At 34.0% G+C, this 23,593-nt stretch overlaps 1 protein-coding gene across 28 annotated transcripts in view; it reads right to left on the bottom strand.

Annotated features, from left to right (window-relative positions):
• Nucleotides 1-23,593, bottom strand: part of LOC145249540 (uncharacterized) — a 917,547-nt gene that overhangs the window by 264,517 nt on the left and 629,437 nt on the right. For all 28 annotated transcript variants that reach the window (XM_080111167.1, XM_080111174.1, XM_080111165.1 and 25 more), the window contains 2 exons: nucleotides 22,320-22,445; nucleotides 19,267-19,366 (listed from right to left, as the gene is read on the bottom strand). In XM_080111167.1, coding sequence (XP_079967293.1) covers nucleotides 19,267-19,366; nucleotides 22,320-22,445 — 226 coding nt within the window. The remainder of the gene's footprint in view (nucleotides 1-19,266; nucleotides 19,367-22,319; nucleotides 22,446-23,593) is intronic.

The raw sequence follows: 23,593 nt of genomic DNA, 5'->3' as shown, positions 1-23,593 counted from the left end.
AGACAGAGGATCTTAAGTTTGAAAAAAAGAAAAACAAAAAGAATTTGTGCTTTTTAAGAAAAGCAATCAATTGTATTTTGTCATTGAAGCAAGTGAAAGTCAGTTCACATTACTTACAACCCTAAAGGTGGAAATACTTACACTACTCCCCCACTCGAGTGCAAACAGGTAAGCAATTACATCTCCCTGTCTGACCCACCCACACCTCTCACATCCAAACTTTTATTTCTTTGTTCATTTCTAAGACTCTTTCCTGACACAGGTATAGAATTTGATAATAATAATAATAATAAAAAAAATTTATTCAAAATATACATATCTCACTTCCTTTTCCCATAAATAGTTAGCAAGCCCAGTGACAAAACTATGCAAATACCGTTTACATAGTATGTCATTAGTAATCTTCCGCTTTCCTGGTGACCTCTATTCAGAGAGGGTGCTACATAGATTCGAGCACACCCCTCCCAGATTAACAAAGCCCAGAAACTGAAAGAGATGATTTCAGTGGCACTTTGGCATTAAGGCATTGCGTCTTATTTGTCTTTTTCTTTATACCTAGCAGATGTACCCGGACTTAGCCGGGGCAAAAGTTTAATATATTTCTATAAAAACGTCTACCGCTTCTCTTTCTCTCTTCCCCCATTCCTCCCTCTCCCCACTTCCTCTTTCTTCTCCAATCAACCCATTCCTCTGTGTGAATACACAACAAAGACAACTCATAAGGGAATTAATTCCTTGATTAAAAAATCAGAGTTACTCCCCTTTAGTATATAATCTATATATATATATAAAAGGTGAAATGTGTGTGATCATTTTATGTAAGTCTCGCAAAGACTTTTTTCGACGACGCTCCTGGTGGGGGGTTACTATCGCTTAGAACTGTTTATATACCCCCTAGATAATAATATCTAGGATTTGGGAAGGTGGGTCGCCTCTAGATTTATTTATGTCGATTTTTACAACATTATTACTATTTCAGCCAGTCTTGTGTTCCTTCAGTTTTTTTGTATAAAACCGAAACTAATTCAAAACTAAGGCTCTGTTCCCGGTATTCGCACCGGGAAACGTCCAGACATACAAACACACAACTGCCTTTGTTGTAAAAAGTTATATAAAGCCACTTTCAACAGTAACAACATATCACAAAAAATTGTTACTGAGCACATATAGGGTGGGACATAAGTCCAGTTACAAAATTTCAAAACTATTTTTTATGATAATACTAGCATGGATACCCAGTGTTGCCCGGGTTCACTTGAAGTTCCGTTTTGACACACCTGCTATACTAAGGATATTGAGCACTTTTTCATTATTATACGTCAACTCCATCATGGGCGTTGATACCCCCACAACAATTTCAAGAATAAAAAATATGGTAATCCTACTTAAAAACGGATAAAAATACGAAAATGTAACCGCCTCCAAGAAGTATATGACTACCTCCCCACCAGATATTTCAACAGAAGGGAGACGAAGAGAAGAAGCTATTCTTTGGATATTGAGCACATTTTCATGACTATATACCAGTTCAAGCAAATTTCTTTAATGCTGCCTCAGTCTAGAAAAATTTCTTTTTATGAAGATAATGTTCATAAAAAAGACGATTGATCATTAACTGTAAATTTCATTGATCAAATGAATTAAAAAAATGTGAGAAAAAATCAGGCGAAATCCAAGAAAATCAATGAAATTGATGGCAAGGGAAACAAACCTCACCAAGGACTATTTTTTTTTTTTTTTTACAAGGTGGTCACCACTTATCAAGGCTTGGAAGCCACTCGGAGATAAGGGTTATTGTGTGTACAGTACGTTAGTACTGGAGATTTGATAAACTGTCTTATTTAAGGCGGCAGTTCATCAGGAATTTGTTTATGTTGGACTTGAATACATCCAAGTTGTAGTCAGGTGGGAAACAGGTAAACGAAACAGAGTTCCACAGGCGTGCACTTTTAAGAAAGAAGCTTTGTTCACGGAATCTATGCTTTGATTTTGCCACAGATAAAGAGTGGGGAAAATTTTTGACAGTAGTTTCAGCTAGACGGGTGTTTATCACGAAAGATTGGCGAGGGGGGGACCAGAGATTGGAGCTCAGACGAGCACTTGCCATAGAAGTAACGATAAAACAAACACAGGCTTGCAACGTTTCAGACTATACGAAGAATATGTTGAAGTGACCTACAGATTTTAATCTATAAGCTCTAAAGGAGACAGCGTCTCTCTCTCAGAAAGCCTTCTACTGTAATATTTTCTTACCTTGGACTCCTATATTTTGGAATTCTCTCCCTGTTTTCTACTTCCCTGACCATACTGACATCCAAAAATATTGGCGTAATGTGACCAGACATCTCACTGCTCAATTCCCCATAACCCCGTTAGATATAATCCCAAATAGTAGTTCCTAATGACCAAATGGCGATGCACTTTATTTGAGGTTTTAAAAAAAAATGTGTGTGTATACATTTCTGTCTGCTTTAAAATTTAACTGATAAAAAAAAAAAAAATGTCAGTAATTTAAAATGGCTGCAGCATACAAGGAGTAAATTCTTAGAGTACACTAAAGCCCCATTCATAAAACACTAAATGTGCCATCTTAACAGCCTATCACTGTTCAAAAATATTTCACCCTATATATTATGTCGTAAGGATAAATTTGTTAAATAGACTGATTATTATATGACTTATATCTGAGCCTCCCTCTCAGTAAGAGAACCCACTGCTTAATAAGCAGTTACATCTTAGTAGATTAGTTTATATTGAAATCACAACACGACTTCTGCTTTCTGAGGAGAGGGGGGGGGAGGATCACATTCAAGAACAAGGATGGCAATTCTTCAGATGCATTGACACAATCTGCACATTTAGAAACCGAAAATGCTGCTATTTCATATTTAAACTGACGGATTCACTGATCATTTGTCTCGGGTGTCCACACATCCCTCGTCTACCAAAAAATTACCAGCCACAGAATCATTAATCCCACTTTGGTATAAATAAACTTCAGTCCAAGTCTGACTTGTCCACTAAGTTCCTATCACGAATGTCCAACAGTCTTTGTTTTATCCAATGTCTACAAATACTGGTCATAAATTGTCATCATAATAAAACCGTGTTCATTCCGTTACTCTTTTTCAATCTTCTCCTCGTGTTATTCTTCATTAACCTTTATCTCGAGTTGCTTTTGGCCTTGATAAGTGGTGACTAATTAGTTTTAAAAAAAACAACAACAACAAAAAAAAAAACCTAGCTACAAGATAATCACCATCATTAGCATTAAAAGAAAGATCTCATCTAAAGAAAAAACTAGACAACATATTAACAGATACACCTGCTGATCAATATGCATGGTAAAATTAAAAAAAACAAAAACATTTTTAACTTAAGTCTGACAGACCAACAAGCATTATATTCATAAATGACCGCTTTACTGCCACACATTCCACCTTGTTTTATTATGTACTGACAATTTTGCAGTGTGGATCAAGATTTGGTTTAGGTCTTGATATTATACAATTGATCTATACACAAGTATCTGTGACCCATTGGGTCAATATTTATAATACAAATTAAATACCCCCGGTCTCTAATCTTTCTCTTCCAAATGCTCATTATCAACAAGAAATAAATCTACTTTGTAAGGAATGACAACATAAAACAGAAACTAAGTTTGCAAAAAGCTCAAACTTAAAAAAAAAGAAAAAAGAGGGTATTTTCAAAAGAGGAGTAAAAAAAAGATGGTACTTCCAAGAAAAGATAAAAGAGGGTACTTTGGGAAACAAGAAGGTACTTCCAGGAGAAGAGAAAAGAATGAGGGCACATCCGGGACAAGAGAAAAGAATGAGGGCACATCCGGGACAAGAGAAAAGAAGGAGGGCACATCCAGGACAAGAGAAAAGAAGGAGGGCACATCCGGGACAAGAGAAAAGAAGGAGGGCACATCCGGGACAAGAGAAAAGAAGGAGGGCACATCCGGGACAAGAGAAAAGAAGGAGGGCACATCAGGGACAAGAGAAAAGAAGGAGGGCACATCCGGGACAAGAGAAAAGAAGGAGGGCACATCCAGGACAAGAGAAAAGAAGGAGGGCACATCCAGGACAAGAGAAAAGAAGGAGGGCACATCCGGGACAAGAGAAAAGAAGGAGGGCACATCCGGGACAAGAGAAAAGAAGGAGGGCACATCCGGGACAAGAGAAAAGAAGGAGGGCACATCCAGGACAAGAGAAAAGAAGGAGGGCACATCCGGGACAAGAGAAAAGAAGGAGGGCACATCCGGGACAAGAGAAAAGAAGGAGGGCACATCTGGGACAAGAGAAAAGAAGGAGGGCACATCCGGGACAAGAGAAAAGAAGGAGGGCACATCCGGGACAAGAGAAAAGAAGGAGGGCACATCCTGGACAAGAGAAAAGAAGGAGAGCACATCCGGGACAAGAGAAAAGAAGGAGAGCACATCCCGGACAAGAGAAAAGAATGAGGGCACATCCGGGACAAGAGAAAAGAATGAGGGCACATCCGGGACAAGAGAAAAAAAATGAGGGCACATCCGGGACAAGAGAAAAAAAATGAGGGCACATCCGGGACAAGAGAAAAAAAATGAGGGCACATCCGGGACAAGAGAAAAAAAATGAGGGCACATCCGGGACAAGAGAAAAAAAATGAGGGCACATCCGGGACAAGAGAAAAAAAATGAGGGCACATCCGGGACAAGAGAAAAAAAATGAGGGCACATCCGGGACAAGAGAAAAAAAATGAGGGCACTTCCGGGAGAAGAGAAAAAAAATGAGGGCACTTCCGGGAGAAGAGAAAAAAAATGAGGGCACTTCCGAGAGAAGAGAAAAAAAATGAGGGCACTTCCAGGAAAAGAGAAAAAAAATGAGGGCACTTTCAGGAGAAGAGAAAAAAAATGAGGGCACTTTCAGGAGAAGAGAAAAAAAATGAGGGCACTTCCAGGAGAAGAGAAAAGAATATGGGCACATCCGGGTGAAGAGAAAAGAAAGAGAGTACTTCTGGTAGAAGAGAAAAGAAGGTACTTTTGGGAGAAAAGAAAAGGGAGGAAATAAAGTATTTTATTATGAGCGAACATTCACCTCTAAAATCAAATCACTATGGGTGAAATAAAACTTTTCCTTTTAATAAGAGCATTTTTATTTTATATTTATTTTATATGATGAATATGTATTTTTGAGATGAGGATTTATAATTATTTTTTGTATTATTTGGACTATGATTCTCATCTTGGTTGTTTTTTTAATAATTTTTTTTACAACGTTTCGGCCAATGTAACCTTCGGCCATCTTCAGGTGCTGGATGTTATTGGTTAATAGTGAAAAATGTTTAGTTTATTTACTTTCCCAACGAACACAGCCATTAGAAATTTAAAATGCAAATAGCGCCAAGTCTTTTTTTGTTGAGATGAGAATCATAGTCCAAATAATACAAAAAATAATTATAAATCCTCATCTCAAAAATAAACATTCATCATATCAAAAAACTGGAATGGACTCAGAGTTATTAATATAAAACAAAAAAAGACTTGGCGCTATTTGCATTTTAAATTTCTAATGGCTGTGTTTGTTGGTAAAGCAAATAAACGAAACATTTTTCACTATTCACCAATAACATCCAGCACCTGAAGATGGCCGAAGGTTACATCGGCCAAAACGTTGTAAAAAAAAAAAAACAAAAAAAAAAAACAAGATAAGAATCATAGTCGAAATAATACAAAAAATAACAATATTTTATTTCTGTACACCATGGATCCATAAACAATTAAAAAATATTCTGAAACCAATAAACAAATTAGTTAACTTTGCAACTGATATTGCATACACATAAGCAATATATAAAAAGATGGCATGTCTATTGTATGTGAAAGAGCGTTTTAACTTTACCATTCATACAAGAAATAGTCCCACAGTTCCTATTTATTCATTTAAAAATATATTACCTACAGAGATAAATTGTATTTTTTTACTCCCATTATCGTGGTTTCATGCATTATACTCGGATGGTCCAATGTCCGAATTCAAAATTGGATTTATAATGTATACAAATAAAAACTGAACCAGAAAACAAAGCTATCAGCATCTATAATTGCATGCATCTACATAAATTGTATAAATAGATATTTTATGTATCGATTTTTAGTACTTACTTCCACAGTGCTAAATACGGGAGTAAAGCTATAGGTTATAAAATATATTTATGGCAATTAAAACTACACAGAATTTTCTGCATTTGTCCCCATAACGAATCATTTAGTTTAATGCATGGAACACACATGTATAAAACACTCGGTAATATGAATTCCATACATTTTAACTCGATGATTCCTTATGAGGATGAAATGTGAAAGCTTCTGTGTAGCTTAATTGCCATAAATATATTTTCTATAACTTACTATGTGTGTGTGTGTGTGTGTGTTGCAAATAAAGGATAAAATAAATCCAGTTGTATAAGATAAAATGGAAAGATCTAAAACTCAATAATTCATCTCAACGTTTCGCCATCTGTTATAAGAGCTTTATCAAGAGTGAAGTTGAGAAGGTGTCAAACCATGTCTTTTGTAACTTCTGAAACTTCACTCTTGATGAAGTCCTCGGAACAGTTTTGGCTAAACGTTGAGATGGGTTACCGAGTTTTAGATGTTCACATATCCATTTTATTTTATACTAGCGGAGAGTATCCGACATTGCCCGGGTTTTTAGAGACATGTGTGGTTGGGGGGGGGGGACGAAAACAAAGCCAAGTAATAACCCTGTTTAAATATAAAAACAATGTTAAAACTATTAAAAAAAATCGTGAAAAAACAAAAACAATTAAAAAACGAACGTGATGCAATATGAATGGTCCGGCGGTGCCTGGGTGTTTGAAAAATCCCCAAAAAGTTCGGGGGTGGTGGATCGAACTCGAATCATTGAAGTTTGTTTTGGTTTAGTTTCAGTAGTCCTGTATCACACTCGAATTGTAAATGAATTTTTTTGTTTTCTCGAATTGTAAATGAATTTATTTGTTTTCTCGAATTGTAAATGAATTTATTTGTTTTAATTTAAGTGTAATGCAAGTGAAATCACGATATCGTTGCTTTGTAATAATAAATGGTAAAGAATGAATTCTTTGTGTAAAAATAAATGTTGAGTTGAAAGCACTAATAAATAAAGGTCAGAGTTAGATTTCACGGTTAGAGTCGTTAAAACCGGAAGTAAAGAACCGGTTAGTCCCGCAGGTTGCGTCTTACACTAACTAAAAAAAAATCAAAGAGAAAACAATAATAATAATAAGAGTTTTTGGGGTATTTTTTAATTTTTTTTTATTTTCATTTTATTATGGGGAAAACAGAAAGCATAAATCAGGGAAAAAAGATTAAAAAAAAAGAAATACAGCATAAATAACCTTGTAAGATTCCAAACCAGTGTTTCCCCGTACTGTTCCTTGCGAACGCATCCGCTGCAGTGTAAATGAGGGGCGGGGAAAGGAGGAATCTAATGGAGAGAAAAGATGTTGCAACTTCGATTGAATCTAACCGATTTTGGCAGCGGACTCTCATCGGAAAAAAATATAGAAATGTACCATTGTCGAGGAACTGTAGATGTAATAGGCCTATAGCACACCTCAGATAATATGCTACAGTTTGTATGCATTACATTTGCATGTTATGTCATGATTTTTAATCCTATTAAGGTCAAAGTCGGAGGGGAAAAAATGAGTTCATTTTATTTACATAGAGAAGATAAAAAATTTATAAATATATTTTTATACATTTATACTTTCTCAATATGACCAGGATTTCAGCATGCATATATACAAATCTGTATTTTCTATCATATAGAGACAGGCACACACTTGTTCATCTCAAAAGGTTTCTCTTTAAAATGAGAAGGCTTTCCACACCAACTACTTGTGTCCAGATCAGGAAAAAAAAGAAAAAAAAAAAACCTTCACACAACTAAGGCCAAAATCGAGAAGTAATAAAATGGAAAAAGAAATAAATTATTGTAGAGAGTTTAATGATTATTTTACAAGATCGAAAGGATAAATATTTCGTTGCTAAGGAAACCCTCAATCATTTCCTTACAAAATGTTCTGTTCGCATTCTTTCTCCAATTAGATCGATTGGTGCACCCATACAGTTGTACACACACAATATCTATTAATAGACCATAATACACTGAATAAAACCAACTAACCATAAAACCTTTTACTCAAAAAAATATAAATGAAGTACATTTTTAAAAACAGGTAACTGTACTAGCAGGATAGGCATTTGATGAGAGACATTTACAGGCACCGATTCATGGTCCTGAAGCTGCCAACTGTCAACTTGATAGTTGTAGGTTCAATCCACAGCTGGGGAAAGGTGCTAGCCTTGCCACATTGATGAGTTGTGACACAACAAAACAGTACTGTATGTAGATGACGACATATATATTTTTTAATACCTACAAACACTAGTGTTTCATCCTTCTGGAATTATCAGTGCAAGAGGTTATGATTGTCACTGGTCATAGGAATTGAATCCTGCAATGAAGCCGTCTCTGTCTCCATGATCAAAAAAGAAGCCACGGGGCCACTGTCAACCATTAAGTGATATTAAACATTCATAAAGGCATAAATGTTATACGAGAATGATCTACAGTGATCGAGCAACTAAACTGTCACAATCTCGCACACAGGCTATATGACCGACTTCTCCATTACACAAGACAGTGTTCAATTGTTAAGAAACTTACTTCTTAAAGAGGTGGAAATAATCATTATATATGTATATATTGCACATGCTAGGATACTCGCCACATAAAATTACCCGAGCAGAAGCTTTATGTCCTCTTACAATGATTGCAATCGCAAAACAATGCTGCTAAATCCTATGGCTAGAATCTTTATTCACGTTTTGATCAACAGCTATTAAATGATTTTGATTCTAGAAAAGTTGTCAAATTTAAAGTTTAAGGGGTCTTAAGACGAAACTAAAATTCAGGAAATTTGTCTTTATAATTATTATGCACCAAATTCAATGCAAATCTGGAATATTTGAATTTTCAAATGGAAAGTTATTCTCACTTTATGCACCCCAAAAATCCTGTAAAATTAAAAAAAAAATTTGGAGAATATTTACTCATGTCTGATATACATAATATTTAAAAAAAAAAAAAAATTAAATGCCCCCCCCCCTTTGTTTCATGTCACTTGAGTTGAAATTCTCAAAAAATCAAGACACCCCTTTCTTAGGGCTAACACTTGATCTCTATATGAGATAAGTAGATATTCGCATATTCCATTAAAGTTCCCCCCTTTTCATCTGAAATGTTGAGTTCGTAAAGAAGTTGAGAACATTGTTTTCTTCTCCCTAATTGACAATTTAAATGTATTATAGTACGTCTTTCTTGTGGTCTCTTCGTCCTACCAGACTCCAGGACAAGAATTCATCTAGTCTTGTGGAATATTTAGTTCCATGTTGTTATTTGAGGTAATGAAGAAGATGCACCATTCCTTGTAAAATCCAGTGTGGATTAGCCATACTGAGGAAATCTTATTTAAGTTGTGAATACTATGTGATTTTGAATATTTAGTCAGGGTTTACTTCTAGGGAAAAGTATCCTCATGCCAGGTTGTCCTGACAAACATCTGTACAAAGAGACCTTAGGCACTCAAGGATAGTGTCTAGTAGGCATTCAAATTCTCTTTAAAAAATCTTGAGATTCGAGTTAACATGTTCGGTTTTTTTTTGCTTCTAATTCTCTCGACAAAATAGACACTTTAGTGAATAAGAGAAGAAAGTAAAAAAAAAAATTAAAAAAAAAAAAGAAAGTTAAAAAAAAAAAAAGAAATTTAAAAAAAAGAAGAAAGTTAAAAAAAAAAGAAAAAAAAAGAACACCGTTAAAAAAATGTACTTTTAAAAACTGGGTCTTTGATAGAATATGGTTGGCTAATTTTATCACTGTTTTTTTTCTCTGGTGTTCTAAAATGTGGCAAAAAAATAAATTAAATTAAATTAAACACTAGTGAATGTTTAGTGAACATTGGTCAAGTGAATAAAATGATGTACGCATTGAGGAGAGAGAGAGGGATGTAGTTGAAAAGAAGAGAATAAAAAGGAGGAAGGGAGACAAATAGAACAGGAACGAAAAAGAGAAAGAGTAAGGAATTTAACGGAAAATAAAAAGGTAAGAGGCAGGAGGAGAAAAGGTTAGAGGAGGAGGAGGAGGAGGAGAAAGGAGAGAAGAGGGGGGAGAAAAACGGGAAAGGGGAAAGAAAAGAGGAAAGAAAGGAAGAAAAAGGGGAAGGAAGACAAGGAAAAAGGGAAGGGATGGAAAAGAAAAAGTAGCAGGAAGAGAAAAAGAAAGAGGAGGAGGAAGAGAAAAAGAAAGGGAAGGAGGAAGAGAAAAAGAAAGGGAAGGAGGAAGAGAAAAAGAAAGGGAAGGAGGAAGAGAAAAAGAAATAGGAGGAGGAAGAGAAAAAGAAATAGGAGTAGGAAGAGAAAAAGAACGAGGAGGAGGAAAGGGAAAAGAACGAGGAGGAGGAAAGGGAAAAGAACGAGGAGGAGGGAGAGAAAAAATAAGGTAAAGAATAGAACGAAAAGAGAAAGAAAAAAGAAAAAGTAGAGAAAAAAATAGTGAAAAAGGCAAAGACAAGAAAAGGGAGAGAAGAGAGACAAAAAGGAAAAAGTTATCAGTTTCCTTTTAAGCAAAAAAAGGAAAAACAGAAATAAAAAACAAAAAAAAAAAAGATGGAGATGGGCAAATCAGAAATCTTTGCAGGAGTCATTTTTTTTCTTTTTGAATTACAAAATTGGGCGGCAACATTTCTTTATCTAACTCCACAACAGGAGAAAACAGAAAAGAGAAAAATCATAAAATTTCTTTTTTTTTTTTTCCTTTCAAATTAAAAAAAAAGATTCCATTGCAATATTTCACCAATCAGACTTTCACAATAAAAACATTAATATTTTTGTTTGATCTTTTATCTGACACAAAACAAAATGTTATAGAATAAGATATATTTTTTACAATATATCTCATTGCATAACATAAGACTAATTGTCTAAGATTTTGAGATCAGGCATATTTAATGCATAGATTACAAAATTTGATACAAGTTTTCTTTTTTGTGCAAAACAGCAAAACTCTTAATGGAAGAGATATACAAACATATGCATTAATCAATCTTTCACTCTTTCATTTTACTTCAGTCTAACGTCTCAAAAATCAGGGGAACCTTCCTGTGGCTAACACTTGATCTCTGTAGAACATACATAGATATCCGAGTGTTCCACTAAAATTCTCCACTACCTTTTGAATTATTAAAAATATGAAAAACATGAATTTTGCTCTCCCCAGTTGACACTGTTATAGTGTATCTTTTTTGTGGTGTCTTCGTCTTACTTGATTCAAGGACAAGAATTCATATAGTTTATCGTCTTCCCATCTTCTTCTAGTCTAGTATAATAAAATAGAATCAATTCTTCCCGTCTACAAAATGACATCATAGCAAAAGAAACACTGAGGCCAAACTCGAATCCAAAATGGCAACGCTAATGGCACATATCTCATGCATGTTTTCTGCCACTAATTACTCCGTTTCATTACAATTTGTAAATTGTTATTTCTCCACTACATAGTAATTGTCTGTATTTTAGTAAATAACATTCAAAACAGAGAATCAGCAACTATGTCCAAGAGCCTAGCTGGAGTCCGAACACGGTACCCCCGTAATAATAATAAAGGGTTGGGTTCGAGACTCCTAACAAACGGTTCCCCAGTTCGATACAAAACACCTGATGAAGGCCGGATGGCAAAACGGGCGAAACGTTGTGACGTTAACAAACAAGATGAGGAAGTCAGTCCGACAATCTCAATCAATTCTCCACTGCAGTTCACTCTCCCGATTTAGACATCCTTAGAGGTGGTAGCAGAGTAGCTTACCCACTTATTATTTTCTACTTTCACTACCCCAGTCATCACCGGAGCCACTATTTCATAGTCTATGCTTATCATGATTCCCTGTAATTATTTCGTTTGGCCATTACCTGCTTCCAGCGTTCAAACATAGTGCCTTGCCTTGGCTAATAATGATCACTCCTTGTTACTTTCATGTTAACACTTCCATTGGCTGAATGGACAAAATCCGTCATTCCAGGTTTCATATTTACTGAACACTACAGAATGCTTCTTTGTTCAATTCAACATGGCTGCTTTATTCTATCCATTCAAAATATGAATTCCATTAGTTATCATTTTCATTCGATTACACATTACATTTTCATTGCATCTTGACTGCAGTACCTGCTAGTAATAAATAATCATTTAACGTTATAATAAAAACAAGTGTGTGTGTGTGTGTTTGTGCGTGTGTGTGTGTGTTTGTGCATCCAAAATTACAATTATCCAAAAGTAAAAACACTATTTCAACAAGGTTGTTGACAGTGCACAATGAAAAGAGCAGGATATTATTTTAGTTAATTTACATAAACAGAATTACCATAGGTCGCTACAATAAATTTACTGTTTTAGCCTTAAAAGACCTCATCACAGGCAACAATAAACCTCTTATTGTCGGTTTATTGTTACTTGATGTCTTGTAAGACTGAAACAGTAACTTTATTGAAGTTACTTATGGTAATTTTGTTTATCTAAATTGAATATCATATATATATAATTGCGGATTATATTTGGCTGGGATTGTCTTATATAAAAATATTACCTCTCAAAAATATTTTGTAAGATTTGAAACCACAAGATTGTGATCTAATTCATCTCATATACATATATATAACAAACTTAAGATAAAATAGATATAGGAATATGAGTTTATTTGTCAGTTAAATAAAGAATAAACATCTATATATATAAAAGCGAAAATGTATGTATGTATGCTTTTCTTCGATGTCCACAAAAGGCTTCTTTCAGTCAAGCGCTCGCTCGCTTCACAACTTCTTAAAACTTTTTATATCATCTATAAATTGTAATATCTCAGAGTTATCCACCGAGCTCGCCTGTCTATTTAATTTTATTGACTTTCAAACGTTAATTATTCCACATTTCCCACACTGGCACGCGTTACATTCGGTTTTCGGTATAAAAAAAAGCGAAACTCGACTCTAATCACAGGCCGAAAGCCAGTTGTCTCAAGAGAGCTAAGTAACGTTTGTTCAATGTCGACTTCGTCATATCAGTCTGTAGCTTTCATTTCGCTCCTCCTAATAAACAGGGAGCGGGGTTTTAAAAACAAACAAACCGATTTATTGACCTCAGTAAAAACTGTCCCGCACAAAATGCTAACTGCTGAATACCTATCGCCATCACGTCAATCAAAAACGCGCACCTGTTTTTTTTTCACACTTTACTATTTTCCAACTGCGCGTCGTCAAGGCTTTTTTTTTCACGGGCACCTGTTTTTTTCCACACACACCTACAAACACCCGGGCAACGCTGGGTACCCCTCGCTAGTTATAAATAAAGAGGAGTTATAGAAGTGCTGAGCTTTATATATCCTGATAAGTCCCTATATAAATAATTCATCTGAATTCTTTAAACTCTTTATATATGAGAGAGAAATTTTTCAATACTTGTCAGTCACAATTTTTTTAAACGTAATTAATACAGTGCAGAATTTATATCATTTTGAAATATTAGAGATCTTCACTTCTTTTAAGACTGAAAATTATTACATTCATCATAAATAATTTATTTTTTACAAACAAAGCAGATTCAATGACTGGAAACTGAAACCTTAAGATCGAGCTTCTCCTGACAAAATTATTTGTACTTTCTTATAAATAGAACTCAAAACATTACCAAATAATTATAGCTTATGGTGTGGTGTCTTAGATTCACGTCATGTTTCAAAACATAAATTCAAACATAAGCAATAATTAAAAAAAAAACATATATATATATATATATATATATATATATATATATATATGAATGAGTAAAATTACCAATAGAATTAGAAATTAATTTTAATAGTCCAAAATATTTATTTTGCTTTTACATATTGACATTAAAAATAATTTAATATATACTAGAATTTGGGCCCACACGACTCATAATTTCAGTATATATATATACAGTTAAGTATGTTTAAACATATATGTACATGCTAATCTCCTAAATTACTAAACAGATCCTCATGAATTTTAGAATATAAATTTTATGTAACATGACGAGTATATTAATGTGAGCAGATTATTTTGTTACATTTAGAAGTTACATGTCTATAAATATTGATATGTGTATATGTTTACATATATATTTCATTGTACAACATAAATTATACGAATGAACAAATTATTATGAATTTTTGGAATATATATTCTAAGCAACATGGTGAGTAACATAGATATCATTATTATTACTTTTGTTTTTTTTTTTTGTAAATTTAAACATTTAAGATGTGTGTGTATATATATATTTATATATATATATATATATATATATATATATATTTATTTTTATTGAATATTTTTTCTTTGAAATGATCAATATAAATTTTAGAATATATATTCTCACCAATCCAGTGGCATCAGACATTTTTTTTTCCAGTAAACTTTACTATTTAAGCAGTGCCCTCACTCAAACTTCTAAAAAATATTTAAGTCATATATATGCATCAAGAATCAAGTGCGTTGAAGTTTAAACACATTACGATTTTTATATAGTGTTTTCTTCAAGTTTCCAGATGCTTCCTCAATACATTTCATAGGACCAGGTGTTAGGAATCAGAGTCTGAAATTTTTGCAGAAGTTTGAGTAACTATCGCATTTCCATTTCAGCCAACTTCCTTATTTCGATGTAGGGAGTCAAAATCCAACAATTTTTTTTTGCATGCAAACATTTTAAAACAGAAATGTGAATCAGCTATTTTTCAACCAACAGTACACAATTTGAGCCAGAATTGAGAGCCCAAGTCAGATTTATAAAACCAACTTCAGAGAAATCAGTCAGATTACTTTTTTAGTTTTAAACTTTTGCAATTTTTACAGGAATCAGTTTTTTTTTTTTTTGTTTTTTGTTTTTTTTTTAAACAGATTCAGGAGTCAGATTTTGTCCTCCTGGCATCTGCCCTTACACAGGACATTCCATACATTCTATGGTTTTAAAACCATCACTTCAGAAATCAGATACCAAAGTTTGGCAACATGTCTTGGATTAATCTTTCTGGTGGAACTATCATCAGAACCAACTTTTTTTTTTTTTTTGTATTTTAATCCAACTCTGGAATTATCTTATCAAAATCCTAGACAAGAAAAAAAAATGGATTCTTTTCCTAAAACCTTTTTTTTAACCTGTGCAAAATAACAGCAGAGAGAGAAGGGTAGACCTTAAAGGAGAGAAGAAGGGGGAAAGTATATATAGGGTTAGATAAGATATAATTAATTGGTGCTTTCTTACTGGTGTAAAACGAGGTTCATAGTGGAGAGTAGATACCCTTGGTAAGAAATAGATAAATACTCATGTAAATATTCGCGGTGAAATAAACCTTAGTTACATATAAATATACAATCCTTAAAAGTGCATCATTTTTTTTTATGAAAGTTGGACCAGACAAGCCATGAAGCCGTTTGATATAAGGAGCTAAAATAAAAATTTAAAAAACTTGCACCTTTAAGGTAAAAAACCCCCCCAAAAACTCAGCTATCTAGAAATGTTATATGGATATATATTTTAACCCATAAGACAGCAATACTTCCTCCTTTGTCAGAAACATCGTTCATGGAATGTGAGAACTAAAGGATAAAAATCACTTTCTACTCTCCTTAAGTCACAAAGTGAATACGATTTTGTAGAATACATGGCAACAAAAGTGTCATTTTCACAACATTTCAGTCAATGTAACCTCCAACCTTTGCAGTGGTTAAAATACTTGGAAAAATCAATTGCGAAAGTGATATTCTCCTGAAGGTTAAAAGTTCAACATTAAGTGTGAGCAACCGAAAAATACAACTGGATATTACTTAAGACCTTTATTCAGTCATGGCTGATAGAACGAGAGTATGCTACCCCCGTGAAGTAAATAAAGAGTTCCATTCGAAATTCCATCCAGATTCCCAGAGTTCAACAGAAACATTCCAGAGTTCGACAAGATACACGTGAAGGTCGGAGGTTACATTGACCAAAACATTGTGAAAATGACACTCAAGATGAGAACAGTAGTCCGAAGAACCCAAATGATACAATTAACCAATCCTCCTCTCAAAAATTCAAAAACTGTAGCAACATAGTTAACATTTTGGTGTCCAAAATGAAAATGTTTAAAACTGTTTCTGTACGCATATCTCTACGCATACACTCGCTTGAATTGATAAAAACAAAAACATTTTAAACCAATCAGATGTGTTTCCAGGGTTCGTACAGATTTTCAATGTGCGTTTTCAACAATTTTGAAAGTTTTTCAAGGCCTTCTCCAAACAAAATTTGGGAGTTGTTTTACAATCCACAACGATTCTAAAAAGTAGTAAAAAATCAAATATACAACAAATAAATGTTACCATAGCCAATAAAAGTTACTTGGCAATCTACCTGCATCATTTTTGTTGTGTTTTTAAGTAGTTTTAAATGCTGTTGATTTCATCTCAAATATTAACTCCTTTTATGACCTAAATTTCCAACCAAAATGGCTGCCGTCCTGTCCATTTTTTTTTTTGGCCTGGACAACCTCATTTTCGGTTATGACAATTTTTTTTTTAATCTTTTTTTTGGGGATTGGGTGCTGAGGGTCGCCACATTGGAGAGTCCTATCTGCACGAGGAAAGATTTTGGGGAATAAAGTATGCAATTTTCAAGGCTTTTTCAAGACATTTTCTATATTTTCGAGTATTTTTCAAGGTAATAATACAAATAAGGCCTTTTCAAAGTCAAAATTCAGGGACTTCAAGTCTGTATCAACCCTGCTTTCTCTGAATTTATCAAATTTGCTGTTCTGATCCGCCCTGAATGGGAGTTTGAGCAGCCAATTTCCACAACAGAGCTAACGTTTGCCTTCTGCTTTTCAACTCATTATTTTGATTGTGTTCATCATATGACATTTCTTTTGCTCTCTCATATTTAAGTATTAGCTAAAACAGTTTTCCTTAAAAATGTTTCTCTAAATTTGGCTGTCCTTAAAAATCTTCACACAAAACTGAAACCGTAAAAAGGGACCAACCAAAAATCAAAATGACACTAACCTTAACTAATGTCCAGTTAACACACACTTGTTTTAATGAAGCAATATTTATACACTAGGATTTTTACTCATGGACTAGCAACCTATCATCCAGAGAATGGACTTCCCCGACTGTACTAAGATACAGACATTTAAATGTAATGTGAACAGACATCTTGCTGCTGAAACCCTTACAAAGAATCCCTGTAGATTTGGTCCCAAATAGTAATTAACCTCTTATGTCCAAATGGAACTGTGCCTTGTTTGGGATGAAACAAACTGAGCATATGGGCTCCCTTCCATGAATAAAAAATTTACTTTCACCATGACTAATGTTTGTGCAAAAAGTTTTTTTTTAAATCCAAGACTTGGTTATTGAGAAAAGTGCGAACAAAGGAACGGATGAATGATTTAGGTGCAATTTTACTGCTATAACTGCCCCCAGGGAAGCAACCAGAGTTCTCTCGGAAAATCTGTTCTGGCAAAAATTTACTTTTTACCATGACTAATATTTGTGCAAAATTTTTAAAAAATTCAAAGAGTGGTTATTGAAACAAATGTAAACAAACAAATGGACAAACGATTTGGGGGCAATTTTACCCCTATAATGTCTCCTAGGGAGCAACCGGAGTTATTCAGAAAAATCTGTTCCAACAAAAACTTACTTTCACCATTTGTGCAAAGTTTTTTTAAAAAATCGTGGTTATTGAGAAAAGTGCGAACAAATGAACAGGAATAAATTACTATGTCCAATCACTCCTTTGCAGGTGACAAATAAGAGTAAAAAAATAAATAAATTAATAAAATCATGATTTGTCCTATACAATGGTGTTATATTTTAAAACAAGGAGCTCAACAGCTCATCAACAAAAACTGTCTGTAAGCTACCATAAGAGAATGGATTAAAGATTCATATGGCATACGTTAATTCAACTATGAGAAATTTTATTTCAAGATCTACCTGAATTTACATGCCATGTTTGGTTAAATACCAAAAAGCAATGGCGAAATTGTTTTAAATATCCTAAAACCCTTTTATGCAACGCAAATTTGATATATGCTTGTCTGAATCCGACTCTATACTATTACTTCGATTAATGTACAATTGTATTGTCTTTCAATGCTCAATTCAAAAGGGTGTCATTTATATTTATATAGACCATCCTCCCAAGCATTATCTCACATTTTTTTTCCTTTTTATAAAGGGTAGAGGATGGTGTAGTATCTGTTTTGTTGTGATGACACCATCCTCTGCGGCGGCATTACCTCCACCTTTCTTTGTGGGTAACGTACGTCAACAAGAAAGTTAATAAGCACCCAATTTTGAAACCAACTTAGCATTTACATTATATGTACAAACAGTCATAAAGGGTGTGTAATTGTCAATGAGAATTATGAAGAAATAAAAATGTCCACAAAAATTTTCTTTGTAAGCTGACACAAAAGAACAATTAAGAGTTCATATGGCATCAGTATGTTGAATTATGAAAACGTTTTTCTCAAGACCTACATGGATTGACATGCCATATTTGGTTAAATACCAAAAAAACAATGACAAAATTGTTTTTAAAACCCTTTAATGTAATGCAAATTTGATATCTGCTTGTCTGAAGCTGAACCTATATCATTATTTCTATTAATGTACTATTGTATTGTCTTTCAATGCTCAATTCAGAGAGGTTAATGTCTATTATATTTTTATGAAACCATCCTCCCGGGCATTATCTCTTTTCCCCCCTTTTTCTTTCAAGGATAGTGGATAGTGTAACATCTGTTTTGTTGTGATATGACGATTCTCCCAGGCATTAGCTCCTATTTTTTCCTCCTTTTTGGAGGGTAGAAAGTAGTGTAGTATATGTCCCATTGCCGTGATACAATCCTCCCAGGCATTAGTAACTCCTTTTTTTTGAGGGGTTGGAATAGTGTAATATCTATTTTCTTGTAATGATACCATTCTCCCAAGCATTACCTTCTCTTAGGAGGAAGAGCAGCATACATCAACAAGAAATTGTCACAATTAGCTGTTCCTTAGCAAACTCAATGGTTCCACGATATATACTAGCAAAAATATGTGAGCATGTGGGAGGAGCATATTTTTGTTAGTAGAATAACAAGAGAATGACTTACTTTCTTGGTTTTCTTTCGGGTACTTCCAATTTTAGCAAGAACACTTGTTCGTCTTTTCTTTTCTTCTTTCTTTTCTTTTTCTTTCTCTTCTTTGGGAAGGCTTTGGTAAAATAATAAGGAAAAAAAATATTTAAAAAAACAAAAGAAATTGAAAGAAAGAAGGACAAAAAAAAAAAAGAAGAAAAACAGATGGCTAACAAGACAAGAATTCTGATCTGGACATAGTATTTTTCTGGAAGGAACCACATCAAATCATATTTTATTTTTTTAACGTATTGCCATTATCCTCAACAAAAACTGATCTAACAGAATCAAAGGACTTAGAAAATGGATTAATTTTGTAGAGTTAAACATCAATTATAATGTCAATTATTTGCACTATTGTTCTTATGACATTTCAACTGATATGACCTCTGACCTTCTTTGAACAAAACGCTTGATTTAATCCACAAGGATAGCTTTATTGCATTTCATCAATCATGACTGGATAGAAGTCTATAGTAATTACTAATTGTATTCTTAGTATCATCTGTACTGATGGTTGAAACGTCAACTTCCATAAATGTGTCACTTAGAACTAACTACTAACTAGCACATAGATCTGTCTTGTACCGTGGGCATTGCGGGTATAAATGTATTAGTATTGGGACGAGGAATCGGAAAAATCGGAGCTTTTTGGGGTATCGGAATTGGTATTAGAAAAATTTGAGCCTATTTTCCGATGCCAAAATAGATTCCTTTAATTATCTTCTTTTTTTTTGATTTTAGTTTAAGAAACATCTTCCACCAATGATAGTAATAATAAAATAAATATTTATTGACTTAAATTTCCAGTAACATTAAAATCTATAGATCACTCCCTTACAAATGTGTTTTTATGTTTGAGAAAATATATGGACGTTTAAGATGTGTTTTTACAATAATCCAGACAAAATAACACTTTTATAGATAAACATTTAGAGATTCATAAAGAATCAGAATCGGTAATTGTATCGGAATTGGGAAAAATAGTGGAATCATCCCATCACTAAAGTGTATACACTAATGTATAATGAACCATTTGGTCAGTATTGGTACATCTAATACTATCTATTCCCTCTTCTAATCTTATGAATCACACTGGCTTCAAAACCTAGCAGGTGATGCCCTTTTCTCTTCCCTGCAACTTCTTTTCCACAGAAGAGACATTGCAATCTTCTTTTCCACAGAAGAGACATTGCAATCTGCTCTATTGTTATTTTCATGGCAAGTGTTTGACTGAACTTGAATCTATAGTTTCCCCTTGCCAAACTTTCACAAAAAACATTCAACTAGCTACAACCACTATAAACGATTTTCCCCACTCTCTATCTGTGCCTAAATCTAAATGCAGATTCCATGAACAAAGCTTCTTTCCCAAAACTGCCCGTCTGAGGAACACTGTTTTGCTTTCCAATTCAATACAAAATGGTAGCCTTCAAATCCAATGTAAACAAATTCTTGTTGAGCCATCCCCATAATTAAAATTCTACCCAATTTACACCTTTAATTATTACTACACAACCACCTTTCACTCATTAACCTTTATCCTTGAGTCACCATCGGGCCTTGATAAGTGGTGACCCCCCCCTCTCCAAAAAAAAAAAAACTCATGCAGTATCCCTTCCCTGGCCATGTGCCTTCTTCTCCCTGCTTTGATACCTCTACCAAAAAAAAAAAAGCAACAGCAACAGAGCAACAATTAAAGCAGCAATACAAATCACACATCTTGAATTCAGTTTATTGGCTTAAAAAAAAAAAAAAAAAAAAAAAAATTCATGAAAACCATTTTCATAGTACAAAAGAATGCAAAACTAACCTGCGTGATATTTTATGAAGCTACATTTTCATGACTTTTTTTTTATGAGTGTTATTTTTGATAGAGATAACAAAATCATGTACAAAACTTATTTTGTAAGAATAACAAGACATGAACCATCATTTTTGAAAGGAAGAAAAGGACTTTTGAACCACCCTTCTTAGAAAAAGGAACAAAACTTTTGAACCACCTTTTTCAAAAAGGGTAACAAAACTTTTGAACAACCATTCTCAGGAAAAGTAAAAAGATTTTTAACCACTTTTTTCACAAAGGATCACAAGGCTTTTGAACCATGGATCCCAAAAGGCTCTTGGACCATGGATCCCAAGAATTCCGAACCACGGATCCCAAGAATTCCGAACCACGGATCCCAAGAATTCCGAACCACGGATCACAAGAATTCCAAACCACGGATCACAAGAATTCCAAACCACGGATCACAAGAATTCCAAACCACGGATCACAAGAATTCCAAACCACGGATCACAAGAATTCCAAACCACGGATCGCACGAATTCCAAACCACGGATCGCACGAATTCCAAACCACGGATCGCACGAATTCCAAACCACGGATCGCACGAATTTCAAACCACCTTCTCCACAATAGTTAACAAGACTTTTGAATTGCCCTTTTCATAATAATTAAGACTTTTGAATCACCCATTTCACAATAGTTAACAAGATTTTAACCACCCTTTTCACAAAAGGCTAGCAAGACTTTTGAAGCACCCTTTTCACAAAAGGTATTAAGACTTTTGAACAAGCCTTTTTATAAGGCTAACAACAAGACTTTGAAATTCTTTTTAATAGTGATAAGATATTTTATCAGCTTTTTTTAAAATTTTCTTCCTTTGAAGATTATAACGTTGGATATGGGGCAGCCAAACCAGCTGCCAACATTGCCCTGCTTTTTATTGAAACCAATCGAGAGCTCTTTTTAGTATCCTCACTGTTCCCTTAAGTACAATTGTCTGGATCTCTTTTGCGCTTGGTTCACCAGGAATATTAGTAAGGTAGGACCAGGTTCTTCTTCATAAGCCCTGTAGCACCTATGATAACTGGTATGATTTCTTTTCATGTGTGTACACGTGAACACTTTTCTTTGTGGATGTTCAAAGACAGGAAACAGGTAGATATTAATATACAAATGTTAGTGATTATACATAGAATATAGATGTTGAAATACTAAAACAATAAAAAAAAAGAATATATACCTGCTTAAAAAATCAAATGTTAATCCATTATCTTTTTTATCTCTTCCTTTTCGTGGCTCAACTGCTTCTTTGTTCATCTCTGCAACTTCATCGATCTCCTCGATTTCCTGCTGTCTACGAAATGCTCTGGAAAAATTAATGTGGAAAAATAAAGTAAGACAAACGAATAAAAATTAAAAAAAAAAAATAAAACATACAAGAATTTTTGAGATGTGGATTCATAGTTTGTATTATTTGGATTTTTCAGATTACTGTTCTCATCTTGGACGTTATTCTCAAAAAGTTTTGGCTGATGTAAACGACAACTTTCTTCAGGTGTATCTTGTCAAACTTGGGAATCTCTATGTAATGATTGATCAAATGGAAGCAAGGTACCCTTGTAGATTAAATAAAGGTCCTATTCAAAATTCCTGACAGTTTCCTGCAATCAACATAGTACAACTGAAGAAAGTTGGAGGTTACATTAGCAGAAACATTGTGAGGATAACATTCAAGGTAGGAACAGTAGTTCGAATAACACAATAAAAATATAGTCAAAGTTTTTTGTTTTTTTTAAAACAGGATAACTAACAAAATATATTAACGAATGGATAGTACACAATAAGAACGCGCACAAAATTAAAAATAAAATGATATAGTATAGAGCATACAAAATCGCTCACCAAAGTGGCACTGAAACTTATCAGTACCAAGTGGGTGACCATTTGGGAATACCAGGCGCTGTATGAGGGAGGACAGCAACACCTTCTTGTAAAAGAAACTATAAAAGTAACATTGTCAAAATCATCTGCGCTAACTAGAATATACATTTGACTACTTGTACATTTGATATTCACTAAAAACATTCTTCAGAGGAAGCTGGCTCACCCAGGGTAAACAATGCATCAAGACAGGCCGTACAAGATCGGTCTGAAAGTAATGGGACTAGGTGTGTTGTATAAGCTATGAGTGAAAGGGAAATATGTAGACTTTGTCATTTAATATCCTGGTGATATTTAACTTTAATCTTACTTTTCTGCAACCATGTCGTTTTTTTTTTGTTATTTTTGTTTAACATGATTTTGGTCACTCAGTTATGAGTGCTGTGGAACGGACAATAAACATCAGCAAAAAAAAAAAAAAAAAAATCATCGTACCGGAGCAACTACCTTAATCATTAAATCATACACCATATGACTTTTTTCTTCTTTTTGGCCAAGTTCATCCTGATGAACTGTTTTGAAAAGGTGATGGTCACCAAATGGACCACTTGAAGCAGTGAATAAAAGCGTGGC

This window comes from Euprymna scolopes, chromosome 28 (assembly GCF_053919585.1).
Source record: "Euprymna scolopes isolate OS-2025 chromosome 28, ASM5391958v1, whole genome shotgun sequence".
Taxonomy (NCBI): domain Eukaryota; kingdom Metazoa; phylum Mollusca; class Cephalopoda; order Sepiida; family Sepiolidae; genus Euprymna; species Euprymna scolopes.
The sequence above is the reverse complement of the archived record's forward strand: the minus strand, read 5'-3'. Positions and strand labels throughout refer to the sequence as shown.